A 21,674-nucleotide genomic window follows, 5' to 3' on the forward strand; every position below is an offset into this window, starting at 1 on the left:
GACCCGGGCCCTTCGGGCTGAGGGTGTGCGCACGGGGGGGTCACAGGCTACAGATGGAGCTGCCTTATCCCGTCCTAGTGTCACCCCACAGGCCTGGGCTCGGCGGGGAGAAAGGAAAGGGAAAGAAGGCGAGAGAAAAAGGAGGGGTGTTGAATAGGGGGCAGGACGGTGGGAAGAGCAGAGAAGTAGGGAGGGAAGGAAGAAAGCGGAAAAAAAGGAGGAGAAAGGGGAGGAGATGAAAGGCAAGGGGAGAAGCGAGGACCGGGCGGGGAGGAGGCGAGAGGCCAGGGAGGAGAGGAGGGAGGCAGCTCGGCAGAGAGGGAAGGGAAGGGACGGGACGGGACCCGACCCGGCGCCCTGCGGGCCATGCGCCTCCTGGCCACGGCGCTGGCCGCACTGCTGGCCACGGCCACGGCCCCAGGTAAGCGGCACCGCGGGCGCCCAGCCCGGCGGCTCCCTCCCTCCCTCCCTCCGTCCCTCCCGGCCGGGCCCGGCCGGGGCAGCCCCTCGGCCGCCCGCGGGACTCGGGGCTCCGCCTCGGGACGCCGCCCGCCCCTTGGCGCCACGGAGCGGGGTCCGGGCCCCCAGCCCGCCGTCGGCACCGCCGAAGGGGCGGCGGCAGCGCCCGGTACTCGAGCACCAGGAGAGGGGGCCTGGCGGGACCGCCGCCCGGGGAAGCCCAACGGCAGCGACGGGAGCGGCCACCCCGCTCCCCGCGGCCGGCCGGGTCCTGCCCCGCCGCCCCCCGCCCCGCTCTGCCGCCGCCTTCCGGGCTCCCGGCAGCAGCGTTTCTGCACGGCGACCTGAGCCGCAACTGTACTTCTAAAAAAGACAGCCCTTCCCGTGCAGAAGTTTAAGAAACGTGTCCTCCGCCACCTCCTGTGCCAGGCGGGACGGTGCCGAGCTGCCCCGTGGAACTGCAAGCAAAGGGAGGTGCGGCACTGGTTTTTCCACAGGTGCCTGGATTCTGTAGGCGCCCGCCGCAAACAGAACCCGTAGGTCGGCTGTAAGAAACCTCCTGCAAAATCAAAGGTGCATTGGGCCAGCGCTGTCTCCTAAAGCTGCAAAATGGACACAGACTCCAGATCTGAACTTCAAGGTGCAGGGAGGGTTAGAGGGGTGGGGAAGCCCTGCTCACTCAAGGTTAAAAGCAGTGAACATACTCCAGTTCAAAGGAATATGTCAAAAGGGCAGGAGATGGTAGAGGCAGAGGTTTGGTTCAAGTCCATCTTCGGTCAGTGCAGAAGCTCAGGAGTCCTCCTGAGAAGGAGTCTCTGACATGAAACTCGCAGACAGATCCGTTCAACTGAAAAAATCTGGTTGCTTTTGGTGGTCTTGCTAGCCAGCTCCTAATTATTTTCATTTAAACAAAGAGCTTTGCTTCATCCTGGCTCATCTGCTCCACTTACTTTTTTAATTGTAGAGAAGTCAAAATAAAGCAGGCTTTGACAGTAACATTGTTTCACAGAACAAACTACAACACAATAAAAGCCAACCCCTATGCTTCTGGTCATGCAAATCTGAGATCACAAGGTAACTGCGCTGATGGCGTGCCTCTGTAGTCCCTTAGCTATCAGCAGCAGCTGAGGAAAAAAGTCCCCTCAGCCCTGAAGGCTGGGTTGTAGATTCTGCAGGCCAGTCTCCCTGGAGGAAGGGAGAGGGCCCTGTCTATAACAGTAAACCTGGGCTGTGAGCAGTAGCACACAGGAGCAGCTCTGCGTACAAGTATCTCAACTGCAGTAGCTGGAGTTCTTCCACAAAAACGCAACCATGCTGAAACCGCTCACCAAACATAAGGACCCAGCAGTGGCTGGGGGCCTTTGCTACTGGTTCCAGCACAGGGGACAGCCCTGGCACAGACAGGATTGCTGGCTGCTGAAAGTGTTATTTGTTACACCTGACAGTGCTGCGGAAGTGTTTTGCTATGTAGTATGGGCAGAAAACAAAGTCCAAACCCAGCTAATACTTCAAACTGAACTGGTGTAAGCAGAAGTGGACTATTTTCAAAACAACACTTTTCAAAACGGAGTTTAGTCAGCAGTAACCTTCCCTGACTCCCAACAGACTAGTGAGACAAGCAGGTGGAGGGTACCAATGAAACAAATAGCTATAGCATCAGGATGGGGGCAACTAAGTGAGCTGGCTGCAAATAGGAGAGATGTGTTTGATGATTGCACACTGCAAAGGAATCCTCAAGTCTTTGACTCACTCTCCTCCCCTTTCTATAAATAGTTTCCCTTTCCAAGCAGAAGCAAGACTGTTGTGGTGAGCTCCACCTGAGCAGCTACATCATGCTATACTGACTAGGCAGGAGAAGAAAACCAGTGATTCCTCACTTGGAGCAGCAATCTGAAGTCTAGAAATTAGGTGCTCTGCTGGCATACAAGCCTGCTCTCAACTTGTGGAGAAGTCTCTTGTCTTGGCAAGAAGCCCATTACAAGGGTAAACCTCATGTTGGGGCTGATTCAGTGCTTGCTAAATACAGGAGGAACATTTCCACTAGTGTCTGAGAGCCCTGAATGAGGCTTTTCCTTTCCACATAAGAGGTAAATGACCTCTTTCCTCCAAAATCCACCACTGTTCCTGCTCCAACGGCAGTGAGAGGATAGAGTCAAATGGATACTGTTTTTCCGTTTTATATAAAGCATCACCTGACCCTGTTCAATGTAAGATGAGATGAGATGAGATCATGGTAAAATCGTCAGGAAATTTCCAAAACCCTCCTCATGGCTGCACTGGTTTGGCCACACCAATAGAAGCCACAGAAGGAAGATAAGGAGATGGATTCCCACTGATCAGACAACATGAAGGATGCAAAATTTGATATTTCCTTATGAAAAGGAGTGTCCCCAAAGGAAAAAGCAGAAGCCTTAGGTATAAAATACCAATGTCTGTATGAGTATAAACAGCTAGAAAGGGATCAGAGACTCCATGCACAATGCTTTTTTATCTTCTTGCAGAGGCTTCCATCATCACCGTATCTGAGTTCCTCTTTATTTTCTCTTGCATACTTTTTGGCACTATGTTCTGCCTAGTTTTAAGTTAAGCAATGATACTTTTGCCTTTTATTTTGGGACTCTACTCCACATTAATCCTAGCCAGCTTTTTCAAACAAGAAGTTCACATGTCAGGAAAATGACATAATTGTTTTTCTTTACAGTTTTCATTACATGTTCATAAATTCAGTAGAAAAAGTTTGGGTTTTTATTTACCCAAACCACACTTTAATAAATGATTTATTAAACATTTATAGTGTAAGTAATTATAAGAACCCCCAAAAGTGTTGAAATTCTTAAACTTATTCCTCATTTATAAGCAGCACAGCCTTCAAAATTTAATCTTATTTTAATGGTAGAGGCCTTATCTTCATATCTGCCTGTAAATACCAAGGTCAGATAACTCCAACAATAACTGAACTTTCATTCCTCTAAACTTTTTGGTTGTACTCAGCCTTAATTTTAAATTTCAACATCCTATCCTACTTGTGTGCTTCCTGCAATCCAGAATAATATCTTGCTTTGGCAGTTACATGAATTGCACACACAAACATCAGGCACAGATAATTATACTGATAACCTAGGCCATGCTTAGTTGTAGTTTCTTTAAGAAATTAAACCCTCCCAGTTTTCTTTGTACAACTTATTTTCTCCTTCATGAAGAAAACATAATGTCTACTCGGAAAAAATACACCATTCAGTAGAGCATTCTATTGAAATGACCCAAAATATTTATTATACTCTTGATTTTCAGAGGGTTCTTCTCAAACAGCTGCAATGTAACTTCCTTAACTTTGTGGATTTACTTTAAGTAAGGTGATACAATTCACCAGTCTGTTTCACAACTTCACCAGGGCCACAAAACCAGTGTCTCTGACTCCAATACTCCTTCAGAAACTAAATGGAAATACTTTACTTGCTTATTTTGAAGATAAATATATGTTTGTGTTTCAGGAACTGATGGCAGCCAAGAGTCTTTGCCAAAATGCTCATCCCCTTTGTTAAAATGTTCCTAGATGATGTGCTAGAAAAGTGTCCAGAAATGAAAAAATCATTCTCCCAGAGTTGCAATTCTCATTAGTATTTGAGTACAGTATATTCACATAACTGGAAGTTTAAAATTCATATTTTAGAGGACACTTTGTGTCTGCAGAGCGTATTGCAGGGACTGCTCGCTCACTGTTGAAATATGGTTCTCTCTAGTGGATGCCATCAAACCAGTAGATTACACATTACAAGTCATTTAGGGAACATATTGCCACAATATACCATTGGTAAAAAATAAATCAGTCTCTGATATGACTAATAAGAACATTCTTAATGTACATTAGGAAGGAAATAAAATGAGTGTTGATTCCCATGCCTCAGAAAATCAGACCAGCATAAATCAGGTCAGGAAAGAAAAATCTTCCTCTAATGAACATCTATGGATTTCTTTCAGTCTTCACCTATACTCTCTGTTGCTAGAAGTAAAGCAGAGAGACAAACAACTGGTCTAAGATAAGTTTATGATGAAGAGCAGAAAGAGTCAGAAATGAATGGAACAGTGAAGTAATGATTTGCCCCAATATAATCTTATGCCATATTGTGTCATGCAAATAATGTCTGATTAATTTGAATTTGTAGTCAGAAGGACTAATCTAACAGATTTAACCCAGGTTTGAGATGACCATTTGGTTATGACAAGGAGAGTATTACTTAAAACAGAGGACATGGAGAACTGTGAAAGGAGCTGGTTACAGGCATAATAGGGAGGTTAGTAGTTTTTCAGTGATCATCTAGGGAACAGTTTCATGTAAGGTTTGTGCAAATGATGTCTAGAAGAAGTAGAAAGAAGCATACATGTTGAAATTATGTGACCATATCAAGTTAGCACAAGACTGGGATAGCATGTAGGAAAGACTGAGGACCAAGTGACAAAAGTGGAGCAGAACTTAGTGAAGCAATGTCATGTACTTGGAGATTAGTAAGAATTCTTTTGGTATACTAGGAATTGAACCAGAAATGACAAAGAAAATGCCAAAGTATATTATTTAATTGTAAACTGACATGTAATCAAGTGTGAAAATATCACGAAGAAAGACAATGTAATTCTGGGATATACCAGGCAAGGTATATATCCCAGTAGAATCTGAGAAGTACCATGACTATTTCACATTGGAGAGCCTCTTTCCAGACCGCGTCTATAATTCCAGTCACCCACATTAAGAAAAATATATAAAAAATTACAATCAAAAAAAAATTAAACTGGAAACAATGCAGAGAAGGACTACTAAAGTGAATATGGAAGTGAAGGCAGTACTTCACAAGAGGAGACTAACAGCTTGGCTTCTTTAGCTCAACAAAGCAAAGGCTGAGACACCAGATAACTGCTTTCTGTATGGAGTCAGGAAGCAAGACCTAGAGAAGAAAACACTATTTAAACCTAAGATTGGCACAGGAACAGATGGGCATAAACTGGCTACTGAGACAATTTAGCCTGGAAATCCTGAGTGGGATGCAAGTGATTAGAAGAGCTGGTCATGGAACAGCTTTCCAAAAGACATTTTTTTGCTCTCGTTCCAAGCTAGTTTTAGATTAATGCTCATTCAGACTGACAAAAGATTGTGATTTTGAGCCTATGACAGCAGCAAGGTGTCCACTTCAGCCCTATCTTATTAGTGACAGCAAGAATACTAGAGCAGACTCACTGAAGGAGGGCCTTATACCATCTTTAACATTCACAGAGAGACAGATGTCAGGTTCTAAAAGCTCATTAAATTGCTACACACTGAACAGATGCCATCAGTTTACCTACAGTGGATTTGCATACTGGGAGAGATTATGATGCTGTTGTGCTGGTATGGAGGATTCTCACCATCTTTTCTTTCCTTTGCAGATGTTTGTGAGGCTTTAAATGTGACAGTCTCTCCAGGACCAACAGTGCGATACTTGGAGGGAGATAATGCTACCCTTTACTGCCACATTTCTCAAAAGAGAAAGACAGAAAATTTGCTGGCTGTGCGGTGGGTATTTGCTGCGTCACCTACCCAGGAATATCTGATGATCAAAATGACGAAGTTTGGGTCTGTCCAATATTATGGAAATTATACTCATCATTTCCACAAGCAAAGACTTCATCTTCTTAAAGAAAAACACGGAACTATGTACAAATTTCTTATTCTAAGCCTCCAGGAAACAGATCAAGGACATTATATATGCAAAGTCCAGGAAATTGGCAAACACAGGAATAAGTGGACGGCCTGGTCAAATGGCACAGCAGCTACCGAAATAAGAGGTGAGAGACTACTGATTTCAGTTCTATCATTTTTTCTTGTCCAATGATCCCTTTTTTTTCTTTTCTTGCAAGTTAATCTGTTAGATACTTGAAGTGAGGTTATTTTTGAGTGTTATCTGTGGATATGAGAAGAAAAACTAATAATTTCTTTACTTACACATTACAATTTAAACATTATTTAGCCCATAATGAGATGTAAAAAAGTGGGAAGACTGGTAGATTTGTAGAAGATAGTCTATTTCCTTTGCCTTTTACCAGAATAGCAGTAATTAAAACTCCTTTACGTTCAGCCACAGGTCTGCAGTGGTTTGGCCTTGGCTGGACACCAGGTGCCCACTAAAATGTTCTATCACTCCTTTCCTCAGTAGGACAGGGAGGGGAGAAAATAAGATGGAAAAAACCCTTGTGGGGCAAGATAAAGGCAGTTTAATAAAGCAAATGCAAAGGCTGTGCACAGAAGCAAAGGAAAACAGATGCCTAGAGACTTCTTAGGAAGCAGGGCTTCAGTATGCATAGCAGTTGCTCTGAAAGGCAATTGTCGTAAATAATGAATGCCCCCTTCCTACTCCTTTTTCTTAGCTTTTATTGCCAAGCAGACATTATATGGTATGGAATAAACCTTTGGTCAGTTTGGGTCAGCTGTCCTGGCTATTTCTCCTCCCAAGATCTTGCCCACCCCCAGCCTACTGGTGAGGGGGGTAATGCTAGAGAGACAACCTTGATGCTGTGTGAGAACTACCCAGCAGCAGCAGTAACACTGGTGTGTTATCAACACCTTTGTAGCTACCAAAACAGAGCACAGCGCTCGAAGGGCTGCTATGGGGACAATTAACTCCATCTCAGCCAGACCGAATACAAGTTCTCTATGACTTTGCTAGTGGGAATAAACAAATGCCATTATTATTTAAATACAAAGAGATAGAAACAGAGAGAAATTAACTTATTTTCTGAAAAAAATGCAGTGGGTCAGCCAGAAATAGAACCATTATATTTTAGATCTGTGTTTTGCCTCTCTCTTAGTGTTTTCATTGCTTTTAGAACTAGTCTAGCAGCAGTTGGTAAGTAGCATTTCTAGTATCACTTCTGTACCTTTGTTTATACCACTTGTAGCCAGAAAGCAGAGCTAGAAAAGCTGTTTTGAACTCCAGATAAAGAAATGACTAGCAATGACTGATGGTTTTGAACCAAGTTACAAACAAGCCTTCTCTTTGGGATGGGTCAGCTCAAATCTAAAACCACCACACCCACTCTTTCAGAGATGGGTAAAACTGAATTTGGAGAACAGGCTTCTTTGAAGAGGTGGTGGAGCTCAGCAGTTGTGCCATTAGCCCTAGCTGGCAAACTAGCCCCCTGCTTGTGGCTTTATAAACAGAAAAGTTCATTTCCCACATGGCCAACTCTAAAGATAATGCCAAAAATCAAGGGTGACTGCTTGGACCATGGGTCTGGAAATTCAAAAGGCTCATCCAGCAATCACAGAAAATCTTGTGGGAGGAAACTGTACTTCATGAAGTTTCTGCCACTCCTATTCATGCTAAATTTATCATCGTGTTTAGACCTTAAAGGTTTTTCCTGCAGCTGGGAAACCCTAATCCCACTTATCCACCGTATGTTTTGGTGAAAATGGCCCTAGCTCTCCTCTGAAACTAATTTTGGTGTGAGGGAACTCCATTGACTACAAGCCTTTTCAAGATGGATTTGAACATGTTTATGTGCTCTTAATCCAAAGCACATTCCATCAACTACAGCTTCACTGGTGTCATTCAGGTTTCTGTATTACTTTTGGATTATAAACACACTAGGGAGAGAAGTGTGACAGTAAAAAATAATTTTGAGTGCATTATCTCCTGTGGATGGCTCTCGGGTATCACAAGCTTTCACTTTGATCTATCAAAAAGTTTGACAACAAAGACATGAAAAAATATAGTATAACAAGAGATAAAGAGCAGCTTCATATTGACCAGCGATCTTTAAATTTGCCTTGAGAAATCATGGCATTAACATAATGTGATTAGCTAATTATTACTACCAATGATGAAAGACACTAATGGTCCAAAACTGAAGTTCTGCTAAACTCTTAGGTCTTATTTGGCATGGAAAACTTGTCTGGGAAGCCTCTAAGACATTGATATGGGATTTCCCCTGCTCCCTGGTTGCAGACAGTCAGAAATATAAATAATGACAGAGCAGGACCCAAGTCCCAAGAGGAGCCCCAACACCTTACCTGTCTCCACCAGGGAAATGCCCACCCCTCCAACACCCAGACCACAGCTCTGTACATCAGCCACACTTCTTTTGCACAGGAGACCACACAACTGGACTTACAGCAAAACTTCCCCAATGTTCATTAGACTCCTAAGTATGAATTACCAGAGCAATCAGTAGCACAGGTCAGAAATATAATCCTGCAGCCAAGTGTGATCTGTAATCCACACCTGGTATCCTAAAAAACCCAAAGCTTACATGATCACACTATAAACTAGTCTGCACCCTTTTGAATCCATGGGCTGATTTTAATGAGATAATGGCCTTAAAGATATTAAGGTTGTACAAGTAATGTGAAATTGGTTGGGGTGAGGATGAGAAGATCTGTATGAACCTCCTAACTGAAGGAAGGCTGTAAGAACAAAAAAGGTTAATTATTGTTCTTGAGCTGCTGTGTGCCCAGTGACCTTACATATTGCAGTCAGGGGCTCCTGGACATACCACAGGCAAATGAGCCCAGTACTAAGGTTGTGGTGAGAGGAGCCATTTGGGTATGGAACATAGAATTAATTAGCTTCACAGCTGAAAGAACAGTGTCTTGTATGACTTTTGCTGCTGTTTTCACTCTTTTGTTTTTAAACAGGGAGGAGTAAAAATACTAGAGTCCAAGATCTCCTGAACTCAGCCATCTTAATTTCTGGAGGGCATGAAGTTTTACAAGCACTGACCCCATGTTGAGTGGCTGGAGCCAAGACACAGTGGTTAGTTTTACAACCACAAAGGGATATGAAATGAAACTTTATTGCATGCATGATTTAGCCCTACAGAATTCAGGCATTAGCTTGCTTCATGCTCAGCAGTTGTTCTTCCCTGCTGTTCCTGTGCTTGGCTAGGAACTGGCTCTGCTCCTCCTTTCCCTATCTCTTCCTTCTTCACCCCTCTACATTTGGCTGGAAGGAGAGATTCAGCCAGTGTCAAGAAGGAACTGGCAAACAGGAGGGCTGATCATCCCAACTGCCTCAGCCTCCCACTTTTGGGAAGGGGCAAAACTGGCAACTGGCATGGGGAAGGGAAGCCAAGGCTCTCATCTCAACCCAGAAAGAACAAGTGATGCAAATGCTGTGCCAGTGGAAAAGAGGAGGAGAGGCTGTGAGTAACTACCAGGTGTTGTTACTTCCAACAGCATCTCAAATAGATGGTCAGGGCTGAAGCTTGCAGGCCTACAAGCAGGGCTAGGAGGCCACCATACAATTCCAGAGTCTCCTAGAGCATAGACTACATTTTTTTCCAGCGCTTTAGAGAAAAAATTCTGAGGATAACTTGAGGGAAGAGAGCTAGAGAGGGCCAGGTCTGATGTTAAGAGACAGAGAGAAACTGGAGGAGGAGAATGCTCTTTCAGCCAGGGGCTCACACTGTACTGACCTTTCCCTCAGATCCTCTGCACCAGACCAGGTAGCTAGCTCCAAGAGCAATACACTGAAAGATAGGATCGATAACAAGTAATGTGTTTCTTGCATGAAGGACTTGCAAAATAGAGCGATAGATGTACCCAAGAAGTACAGAACTAGAACAACTAACAAACTGGGTGGGGTGAGTGGGGGTGTAGAGAAAAAGTCAGATGGAAAATAATTTTTAGGATTTTCCTGTGATAATGTAATTTCATAAAGCAGTTCAGCAGTTTAAAGTGTTTTCTCATTCACTAAATGATGGAATTTCTTAAATGTTTGCAATGAAACATACGGATTTGTCAGGAGGGCTTGGAGAGGGAATGACATGTTCCAGGTAAATGGTAGCAGAAGAAAAAACAACATAAAATGTTGTCAGACCACTTGTCATACTCCACAAAATGCCACTCTGCATCTTTCATATCTGCTCAGGCTATTGCTAACTGTAACACAGAAACTTCTCATTGCTCTGTGTAGCTAAGGTGTGGGGTTCAGATCAGTTACTGCAAAGAAGGAAAACTAACTTTTCCTTCTTTCTAAACTGTAAAAATGTTGCAAGTTACAGGAATGCAAGGTGTTTTCTTTCCCCAGTAGGAAGAAAAGCCCTTTTTTTTCAGGGAAGTTATTGTAAAATACTTGCCAAAAATCTACATGTGTGATGATTTCATGTAATGAATAGATTTGTTAAAATATTCAGGATGATCTTGCCATCACAACTGAACAGAAGATTTCATCAGTCCTGAAAGTAGTTCTATATTCATTGAGTTAGCGTCACACCTCACATCCATACAGGACACTCCTTAATGAATTCCCTTTCCAGTAAGATACTTTAAAGATTTGCCATGTGAACCTCTTTTGGAAATTCAGACCTCACTGGCAATCTGGAGGACATCACCAGACTCCTATTCCGTTGTAATAATTGTTAGCAGAAGAAAAATAATGGTTTAACACAAGTGACATAATCTAATCTGATGTCATCAAAAAATGTCAGCATGTATAAACAATGTGGCTGAGGAGAGCAGAGAAGGTTTTGAACAGTGATCCAGCAGTCAGAGCATTTGGATTCTAGTGCTAGGTTGTACAGCTGTTATGATACTGACATTCACCGATTTGCCCAGTGCTCTGTAGTCTGCTCCTTTTGAATCAGAGAGCACAATTCTGTGCAAACTGCAGCTATTTTCCCTCTTAACTGAGTTAGAACATAGTCATTCAGTCCACCCTTTTTCTAGGTGAGCTGGTGTAACTTGTGGGCATGCAGTCTTCTTGGGAAAACCTCCCACCCATAGGCAGAAGAATGCTAGCTGAGAACTTAAACTATTCTGCACTCAAAAGTCGATGGCCATTGATACAGCACTGACAGAGCAGTTTACGTTAGTTCAGATGTACGGCCTCATCTGTTCCTACATCTAAGGGAAGGACACTGGGAGTATGCAGACACAGCCAATGCAGTCTGCTTTTGAGCTCAGATATGCAATTTCTGAAGTGTATGGACATGCTTCAGAAAGTCCATGCATGCATACATGGGTGGTTTTTTTGCAGATAGGCAGGTATCATATCCATGTATTTTTAAAGGGCATGGCATAGAAGCCAGCTTTTGAGGGAAGTAAGGAGAAAAAGAACTCATGGGCAGTGCTCTTACCTTGGGTTCTCTCAGTGTGTTATTTGGGCACTGTTGTAAGAATTGCAGGGCAGTTTAACCTGCCAAGGAACACTGGAGGGAAACCTTGGAAGGAAGGCAAGCTGGACATAATCAGGGGCCTACAGAGTCAATCCTGAAGCTGGGGAAACACTATCGTGTTGGAATTGCTAGAATGACTTCCCTGTGTTTTTAAAAAAGCTGTGCCTAATGTGGCTGGCTCCATGCTGTGTCCTTCAGTAAAGCTACTGTTCTTCCAATTATTTTTTTTTCTTAACCTCTAAGACTTTGAAATAGACTACAGTGTTAAGAATCTTTAATATATAACTACAAGGGAAAATGAGTTCCCATTCTCTTGAGCAAAAATTGTTCATCTCCTCTCTCAGAAATACCGTTTTGGCACAGAAACACAAACTGCAACCCTAGAGGTACGAGTTCTGGGTAACTGAGAACACCGCGTCAAGAGTAAAACCAGCTACATAGAGCATTAATGGCAGCTTTTTCCCTGAGATACTGAGACCATCCCCACAAAGTCATTACAGACATTATTAGCACATGGCCACCCTATTCTAAGGCGCAGGCATTTCTGAAGTGTGTTTCTATTCTCTTGCTGTTCTTCATTGCATTTAACTTTTGATTGAAGAGCCACACATTGCATCTTCCCAGAATAAGATGACATCAGGGAGGCAGTGTTAAGCCATATGGCAGTCATGGGGAGTGCCAAGCCAGATGCGATCTGCTGGAAGATATTTTTACAATGTTGTTTTATAACTGAAGTGTTATAAAGCGTTAATCGAAAGCTAATTATCCTGTAAGACAAAGCAACATATTGGTGTACTGAAGTCTAAGGCAGAACTACATTTGCTTCAAGAGGTCCCAACTTTTTATGCCACAGGTTTTCAGTTCCTGTCATGTCTTCTTTGTGCCACAGGTTTTCAGTTCTTGTCATGTCTTCTTTGTGTTTTTTTCCAGTGATTTCTTCAAAATCTTCTAATGATCCCACTTTCAAGAAAAACCATGAAACTTGGAAGTTTTTTGAAGGTAAAGATGCATCTAACTGCTATTGGTTCTATACAAGATGTTAGCTTAGTCCAGCACTACAGGGCAACTAAAATGCCCCAAACAGGACCAGTTTTGCCAGTTCCTGTGCAAACTCAGGCTTTGCCTGAAAAAACATCTCACAGAGTACAAGGGGCTAGAGAAAAGAGAATGGATGGCCTCTGCTTCAGTTTCTTGTATATTTGTTATGGTCAATGGGAAAATAACCTATGCCTGGCTAATCATGCAAAGTAAATGCAGACCCTATCCAGAAAGGTGCTGAGCATGTCTGAAGAGGTACCAAGGTCTCTATGCTCCCACTAACCTTAGAAACGGCGTGCTGAACATGCTCTGCACTGCAAGAGCAGCTAAAAGCTCCCCTGAATTTCCAGGCAAGCAGTATTTTCTGTGTAGATTAGTGGACAACCGTTCCACGAGAGCGCAATCTGAAGTTACACGAAGTTGGGATTCCCTCCTCCTCCTCCCACCCCAAAACAGAGCACTAGCAAGGTGCCAGCACAGCATCTGCAGCCGCTGCACTGCCTGCCAGGCAGGAATGTTCATTTGGAGGATGGCCTTGATTCTGTGGGGAGCCTTGCTGTTTAAACCACAATTTACAAACTATATTGTTGTACTGTGTAAGGGAAATGAAGCACAGAACTGCAGATCAAGGGTCTAGTTGCAGCAACGCTATTTTCTACAAGAACACTTGACCTCTGAGGCTTAGTTTCCTCTCCGTGAAACAGGAAAGAAACCAATATACTTCCCTAAGGACATTTCAAGACATTAATGGGTACAGCAACCCTGAAGTACTCTATTCGGAGTTCTAGTAAAAGCAGAAATAAGTCAATAAAGATTTATTCTTTTTTCTGAACAAAATACTCTGTCTTGATCTGCCATGGTACAACTCCTGTCAGCTCCACTGGGAATGTGTTACGGCACCTGAATGAAAGCCATAAAGGGAGACTGAGGCTGTAGGCTGGAAAACAAACAAACAAAAAAACCCGAAAACCCAAAAATTTCAAGCTGGTGCTGCCACCAAAAGAAGCAATCACAGAGTTTCTTGCTTCTTCCTCAGCTACTTAGCACTTCTCCCCTGCTGTTTTGCAGCACCTTTTCTTGGTTTATATATAAACCCATCCCCCTTTTCTTCGTTTATATATAAAAAAAAGCACAGCTGTTTGAACTGGGAAATAATCCAATTGAAGTCTATTTGCTTCTCATTTTCCACATAAAAAAAAAAGGAAAGAAAAAACCCCAAACCAGCCATGTCATCTCTCCTGAAAGTAAGCCCCCTTTTAGGTGCAGTTAAACCTAGTTGCATTTATGAAGACTTCAACCAAATTTTAAACTGAGCAGGACACTATAAGAAAGCTTCAAAAGCATTAAATTAGTTCTGAGCTTCTACCCTAAATACTTTGGGCAGGGGTCTATTTAGACCTTGATTTAATTTTTCTATCCTATAAGCATGAAGCATACAGCTGCAACACTGACTATTATCTGTGCTTGTCTTTCAGATCTGTATGTATATGCAGTGTTTGTGTGTTCTATAGGAATCATCAGCGTCCTCCTATTTACATTTGTCATTCTCTGTCAGTCACTTCTGAACAAGAGGAGATCCACAGGTTAGTGAAATGTCATTCTTGCTGACTGCAAGGACCTTACCAAAGAGGGAGATGGGGGAGAAGGAGAATACAGAAAAAGCAGAAAAGAGAATTATCTCCTTGTCTTGATTTTAATAAAAACAAAAAAAATTATTGGCAGAAAAAAACTTTTCTGCCAGCAAAACTAGAACAAAGGCATTTTGCTCCCTTTGAATAGCCATTTAAAATTGGTTTGGACTCTTCAAAATCTTTCAGCTTTGCATAAACATAAATTGAAGCTTGTTGGAGCTTCTTTGAAAGAAAACTAAGTGATATATCATTAAACTGCATTCTGATCAGCTCTAGCTAACATTTTGCATGAGTGACCTTTCTGCAGACATTTAGAGGGGTTTCAAAGCAGCCTTATTCTGTTCTGTTTTCTTCTCCCTTCCTGACTAGCTGTCAATATTCTTGGGAATATGGGAGTTGTTATTAGTACTCTTTCATTTGTAGCATTCTTTGAAACTAAAGCATCATTTAATCATTCAGGTATGCCTTTTCACAATAATCTTTCAAAATCAAGGATTACTGCTTCATTCTTCTCTTCCTCAGAGAGGGCTTCTCAAGGAGGTTACATCTGCATGAAAGCTGTCCTTTTGTAATCAAAAGTGCAATTTCAGATCTGTAGAGCAGCCAGTGCAGGCTCTACTTTCATTTCAGTTTAAGAGTGGCTTATTCGGAGACCTCACACAAGCTGTGAGAATGAGATACCAGCAAGCTTAGCAGCCACCATGGTAAAGGAGAGTGTAAGGACCATCTCCAAACAGAAGCTTTCAAAAAAAGTTTGGTTAGTGATGTGTACTCTTAATGACAGGAGGAAATAATGACTTTGCTGCCTCTTTGGCACTGCACACATACCATGAGGAATGAGTAACTCAGATACACGAGAGAGAAGACACATAAACTAAAAAACAAATGTATACATAGGTCCTTGCCTGATCACAAACACTTTTCAGGCTGTGGCTCTTTCTTCCCAGTAGTGGGCTCAGTAGAGTAACTTTGATTCTAATGGAACCCAACCACTCTGCTTGCCAAGAGGAAGGAGCAGGATCAAGTTATTCTTCCTACCCTGTTAAGTGATGACAAAGGTTTTGTGCCAAGGGAGTACCCACACTTAAGTATGTTGGTCATGGCGAGTCACCCTGAAGCCACAAGCACTAGACACACTGATGTATCCTGGTTTTTCTTGAGCAGACGTTGGGCTAGATTTTGCTTCTGTTGATTTACACTGGTATGAGCATATAAGCAGCTTGGAGAAAAGGTCTTTTTACATTGAACCAACACCATTAAAATATAGAAATAATGTAGAATACAATATAGAATAAGCACATATAACAGGAAAAGTAATTTCTTCTAAGCTGTTAAAACCTTTCTTCACTACCCTAATATCTGAATAATTGCAGAAAATCCACCAAATTTTCATTTAGATTTTGAACATTATCCAGTAAATACTGGCAGCATTAAACTTACAGATTCAACAGAAATGTAACAGAATTAAGCTTAGCAGACAGGCACTCAGTATACAACGATAAGATTTTTCAGGCAAGTCTTTCAACTAGGACCACCTGATCAGTGTATTTACCACATTAATTGGCTTGGCATCCAGTCAAGCATCTGGGAATCAACACTTCTAAAACAGTAGTGGAAGAAACATCAGTGATGGACACAATCTTCAGCAGTCCGTATTGCTTTTTTCCCACCGCAGCCTCTGGGCCATGGCAGCACGCTGGGCCCTGAACCTAAGCTCCAGGGAGCAGCCATTCCCTGGGAGGTGCTGTTTCCACTCAGCCATATGGGCATGGGGCACAATGAGCCCCCTCCTCCCTCAGCACTCCTTTACCCCCTCCAGAAGCATCTTCCAGGGGTTAAGGTCTGACCACAAGATACCCACCCCGTCAGCCAGCAGCAGTGCTCTCTCATTCAGACTGCTAGAATAAGCACTGCTGCTCAAAAAGCATTATCTTACCTTCCCTCCATCTTTGGCAACTCTGCGCCCACCTCCATTTTGGACTAGGCCGATGTTAGTATCCATGTGAAAAGAGCCCGCAGTGGAATCATGAAGTCCATCTTTCCTTGAGAAAAGACAGGCCCGGCCAAGCAATCCTCCCTCTGCATCGCCCCAAGCCTCCAGGCAGGCTCCAGACACAGCCGCCTTCTACCTTCAGTGAGGTGGCTGTTGACCCATCTTCCTCAAAGGCCCTCCAAGAGAAGCCTGGCTCTGCTTCTCCCCATGTCACCAGTTCCAGGGCCCAGGACAACCAAAACTATCTCCTGACCTCAACTTACTGGGCAGGTTTCCATCAGGGCTTCTCCCTGAACCTCTCTGAGGTCACCTTACCCCTGTCACAGAGACACCAACAGCTCCCCCCGCTCTCCTACCACTCCAGCTTCCTCCCCTGTTCCTCAGCCCCTAGGCCGCAAGGAGGGCGATGGGCTGTGCCCTGTCGCCTGCAGGCAGTGGAGGCACAGGAAGAAAATGCGGGAACACCCCGCCTGGCCCTCTGCAAGCACAGCCCAGCCTGGGAGAAAGAGGAATGCATACCTGAACTCAAATTTGCAGTAGCTGAAGCTGGAGGTGATCCCTCTGGAGCGTCTGTCTGTGAAACCCGAGCAGATCCTGGCTCACCTCAGGGCTCTGACACGACAAGGGCAATACTGAACCCAGCACCTCACCAAAGGGACTCCCTCAAGCTACGGGGTGCTCTGGGAAGCAGCAATGGCTGCAGGTCAGGTCCCCTCTGAGGGTTTGGTAGAAGCCTATGCCCACCCTATGCCAGCCACAGAAGTGGCTGCTCTTCCCAGTCCCTGGTTCAAAGGCCTGGAGCATTTACTGTAGGGCAAAACAAAATAATACATACCTAGAGATGCTCAAAAGCATGTCACTAATGTACATGGGCATCCTCCTGCTCCCGAAGGGTCAGGCCTGCTGTTCTCTGTGCATCTGAACAAGGCCGGACAGGTGGATGGAAGCACTGCCTTGGCTGGCTTAGACATGGCCCCTGTGTTAACCCCAGTTCCTAGTGTTCGCAGCTCCCCTTTCCGCAGGACTAAAATGCACCCCCTAGGAGCTGTGTAGCTTCCTTAGAATGGGAGAATGATTTCAAATGTGAAAACTTTCCTGTAGAGGGGCATAATCCTTTAAGTGCACTGATGTCTGGTTTTCATGGCCTTTTAAAGAGCAGAGAACATGAAGGGAGGGGGGGGATCTGTGTTGTATTCAGCTTCACACCGTGGCCCAGGGATGCACCCTTTTTCCCTTCGGAGAAATAAGTTGTCAGGAGGTTGACCAGGAGAGCCTCTCCTTCTGCCTGCGTGTCTCTGCATTCAGCACGCGGCACAGCTTGGCCGGATCACAGAAGCCACTAAGCCACAAAAGAGCATCTTAATAACTCTGGCTCCTAAAAGGCTGCAAAGCCTCTCTGCAAGGGGAGGAGCTGCCCTTGCTCAGGACTAGAGATTCAAAGCAACACAAAGCAGAAGGATTTATACAGCTCACACACACAGCTGTCAGGGATAGGGTAGTGGCTGGACTGGACCTCTGATCCGATCCCAGAAGGCAATCCCTTTATGCCTGAGGCCACAATCTAGCTTACATTAGGAACAGAAGTGGCTCCTGTGGGTGAATGGTTTATTTCAGGCTTCTGGAAATAAATAGAGGCACCACAAGGGAAATAAAAGTCTTCAAAGCAAAATTACTGGCCTGCTGTGCTTTTCCTTAGCAAGCTGTCTTTTGGCTGGGCTGACCACTAGAATGTGAGTCGCCCAGCACTTCCACAGCAGTTTTTTGGTGTTGTTTGATACATTCCCTTCTCCCAAGCTTAGCTATGTCTTTAAGTAAGACTACATTTTAATGCACACTACAACGAATGGTGATGATTAGCAGCTCTCACAGTGTAACAGCTTGGCAACTCCACAGTCTCAGCAGCACAGGTCTATCTGCAGTGCCCATTTGTAACTCATAAACTGTGTTGGTGTGAAGCCACATTTTCTTTCTTTTATTTTTTCTTTAACAGTGAAGCATTACCTGGTGAAATGCCCCCAGAACAGGTAGGAGATTATACTTCTCTTTACTATAACCCAAGGCACCAGTTCTGTTTTTGTTTTGCCATGTATGCTGAAGAAGATGAGCAATGTTTTCCAAAAAGCCTGCAGGAATATAGGGAGTCATGGGTCCGTGACTCATGAATGTGCCTGCAAACCAGTACGTGCTGTGCATGATAAGGAAGACCTACCTGGGCTATCTAGCTGTAGGTCCTGAAGGTGCTTCAGTGATAAGCCTGTCCTTGAGGCTCTGGATTGCTTTCGGAAGCCTACTTCCATCCTGTGTGGCTTTCTAGGGTTTCCCAGCACCTCACCAGATGGTAACAACTTAAACCATCCACTTACACAGAACAAACTACAATGTTACTCAGTGATTCCTGCACCCAGGAACAGGGAGTGGGGCTCAAAAGCAGATTTTCAAGGCCCAAAGTCTATTCTCAGCTGAAGACTCCAAGTGATGGAAAAAATTCTACTTCTGCTGCAGTCATTAATCACTGTCCCTTTAAATACCACTGATTGCCAAAAGTTTTTATGTGGTGCTATAAAACTGATTTTGATTGTGTGATTTTCCTGAGGTATAAATTGTGCTGGAACTGCAGTAGAAAAAAAAAAAAAAGATGACAAAAGCATTTTACAAACAAAAAAGTTTAAAGAGGAGGCTACATAATAACATGGGAGAACAGCTGTTTCCCAGGTTTCAGTGACATAAACCATGTGTTTCTAGCCTTGTAGTTTAAATCCAGTATCACTTGGTATCACAGATACAATTTCTCATAGTATCTTTTTAGATACTGTAAGATTCGGTGCCAAGTACAGCATACCCTAGGTCCTCCAACAGTCAAATTTTTAGTGCATCCTCATGGGATTATTGCTGTATGTGATCTAACTGAAACTCGGATGTAAATGAAGTCACAACAAAGCAACAGAGCTTTCAGGAGAAGCCAGTACAAGCTGAAACTTTCATGTTATTCATGGAAAGATCTTTGTTCTGTGACCCTGACGAGCCATTGCACCACACCAAAAATTTACTGAGACAGCTCAGCAGTTTTCATTTTCCCCTGGATGCTTTCTTTTTCCCTTTCTTTATTAGCTGCTGGGACAAAGTTGCAATTACAAAAACAAAAAAAGAAGGGGGAGGGGGGGGGAATCAAAGTAGATTGGTAGAGAACACAAAAAAAGGAGAAAAATTTGACCTGACCGAAGACATGACTAAAAAAATGGAGCATGGCAGTCAGATAAAAAGACTCGTGCTACAGAACCTGCCTCTCCAGGAATAGATGACATGGTAGTAATACCACTGCAAACTCTAAACTTAGGAGGCTGAACAGCAAGGGGGAAACAAGCCAACATGATTTCTTCACTGTAAAATGGAATCTCCAGAAGCAAAATAAATGTGTGACTTTATATGGAAAAAGATATGGTTTCATGTATTTCAGTGTGACAACACATGCTGATGAAAGCCCCAGTCCCACAAATGCATGTTTAAAGTGCATCGACTTCAGGGCTTTAAAATTAAAGAGCTACAAAAGTGTTACCAGTATGATCATTTTTGTTATGTTTGGCACTTGGTACCATTTATTTTCCATCCTCTGTTCAAAACACAATCCATGAATTCCTTTGAACTAATTTTTCTTCACCTATGCACTCCTTGTCTTGGAACTTAATTCAACATATTTAGACCCAAACCCCAGTGTCTAAATATCCATTAGGCCAGACTGATGAACTAACTTGCATGAGATTCCTGCCAGTCAAAATGACTACACTGCGCAAAATTCAGCCTTGATTAGGAGAGGCGCAGCCCCTACTCCCTTAGTGATATTTCAGACTCAGAGCAGAATCCAGTTTCAAAATTGCATTAATAGTCTGGTGTCTAAGAAGTGTCTGTACTCCCACTGCAGTAATACCTAAGCATCTTAAAGTATTTCATGTCTTGACATCATAATGGTGTTTCTACTTAATTGGAATCTGAAGCACAAAGGGCTAAGTGATTTGCCCCAGGTCTCACAAAATGGCCTTGGTAGAAGAGAAAATTAAATCCAGATTTCCTGAGTAAAACAAAGCAAATGTTTAGATTTTGGTTTGCTACTTGACCAATAACAAATTATGAAAAAAACGAGTTAACCGAAATCCATTTGTTACCCATGTTTTAAAAATAAATACCTAAATAAAAAGTACAGTTATTTTAGGTTTTTCAAACCATAGAGTTATTTTAGGTTTTCCAAACCACCTAAATGAATTTTCTGGGGTTTTCTTTTCTTTAAATATCCTTCTTATTTTTAGCTTTTTTGTTATTAGATCATTTTGTCACTTTTCAGATCCAGAAACCCCAGGAGGTGTAGCTTTGGAAATAGGAATTATTTTTTTCTGTCTTTTATATTTGTTTTGGCCTGAACTCTCCAGTCCTCCAGTGACTGCTCTTCTGGAGACAAATAATTTGAGGTGAAAGAAGTGTTCACCTCAGAAAGTTGTTCATCTCGACATCTTTGTTCCACAGTGCCAATCTAACAACGCAGGAGCAAATTCTGCCAGACTGAAGCAGAACCAAGTGCCCACTCCACCCCTGGCACCTTTTCACACAGCTTTCCTATTTGGAAAATATCAGGGCAGCTCCCAGTTCACTTCAGTGAATTTTTTGTCATCCCCCTGCAGACATTTGAAAAGAGGAAATAGCTGATTTAGATAACAGGAAAAGTCCCACATCCTTGATTCTAATAAGGATAGTAAAGCCAAAATTTTATTAGTTTGCCAGCTCGAGACAGCCATGACCTCCAGCGAAAGTGCTGTCTTGGTGCCATGATTGTTAGACACCTTCTACAGCTTTTTCCCCCAAACACTTATATTTTTCTTGCTCTTTTAAAAACTCATCAGATCCTTCAAGAAATGCACAATGTGACACTGTTGAAATAGAAGCCAGGAGGTTGGAGGAGGAGCTGAAGATAAAAAATGAACTTTCCTTTTAGACATAGAACAAGGCAAGCTCACAAAGAGGCAGTGTTTCAGAGCCAAGGAGTCTTTACTGAGCCTCCTTGTTTGGTTTGAGGAGCTCAGTTCTAAGACAGCAAGTACAGTTATTGTATCTCCTAGAATTAGTTAACCCTGTATGGCCCTGGCATTTAAAAGAAAAGTGTAAGCCACAAATACGTTTCTCTGTAGCTTCACTTTCTCAGTGGCAAAGCAGGAATAATAACTAATGTAATGAATTGACACTAAGCCTTTCTATATATTGTGCTTAAAGTAGTTATATCAGAATAATAATATATTTAAACTACACATCTGCCTTAATGACCTTGAATTATTAAAACCAGAAATATTTTTTAAAAGATCACCTTTTTGGTATTCTTTGTTCCTTGCAGTTTGCTGTGTTTGGGCCATGGAGCCAGGCAGGACAATTTC

The 21,674-nt window shown here is 43.1% G+C and overlaps 1 protein-coding gene across 5 annotated transcripts in view; it reads left to right on the top strand.

Moving 5' to 3' along the window:
* Positions 1–256: 256 nt before the first annotated feature.
* VSTM4 (V-set and transmembrane domain containing 4) overlaps positions 257–21,674 on the top strand; it is a 40,411-nt gene continuing 18,993 nt past the window's right edge. For 3 of the 5 annotated variants that reach the window (XR_008824069.1, XM_056352645.1, XM_056352644.1), the window contains exons 1-5: positions 257–421; positions 5,875–6,273; positions 12,532–12,600; positions 14,115–14,222; positions 18,254–18,287. Coding sequence is in view for 4 of the 5 variants with exons in the window: in XM_056352645.1 (XP_056208620.1) it covers positions 367–421; positions 5,875–6,273; positions 12,532–12,600; positions 14,115–14,222; positions 18,254–18,287 (665 nt within the window). In the remaining variant the exon portion in view is untranslated. The remainder of the gene's footprint in view (positions 422–5,874; positions 6,274–12,531; positions 12,601–14,114; positions 14,223–18,253; positions 18,288–21,674) is intronic. The other 2 variants (XM_056352646.1, XM_056352643.1) reach the window with 1 other exon arrangement.

This window comes from Falco biarmicus, chromosome 9 (assembly GCF_023638135.1).
Source record: "Falco biarmicus isolate bFalBia1 chromosome 9, bFalBia1.pri, whole genome shotgun sequence".
NCBI classification, from domain to species: domain Eukaryota; kingdom Metazoa; phylum Chordata; class Aves; order Falconiformes; family Falconidae; genus Falco; species Falco biarmicus.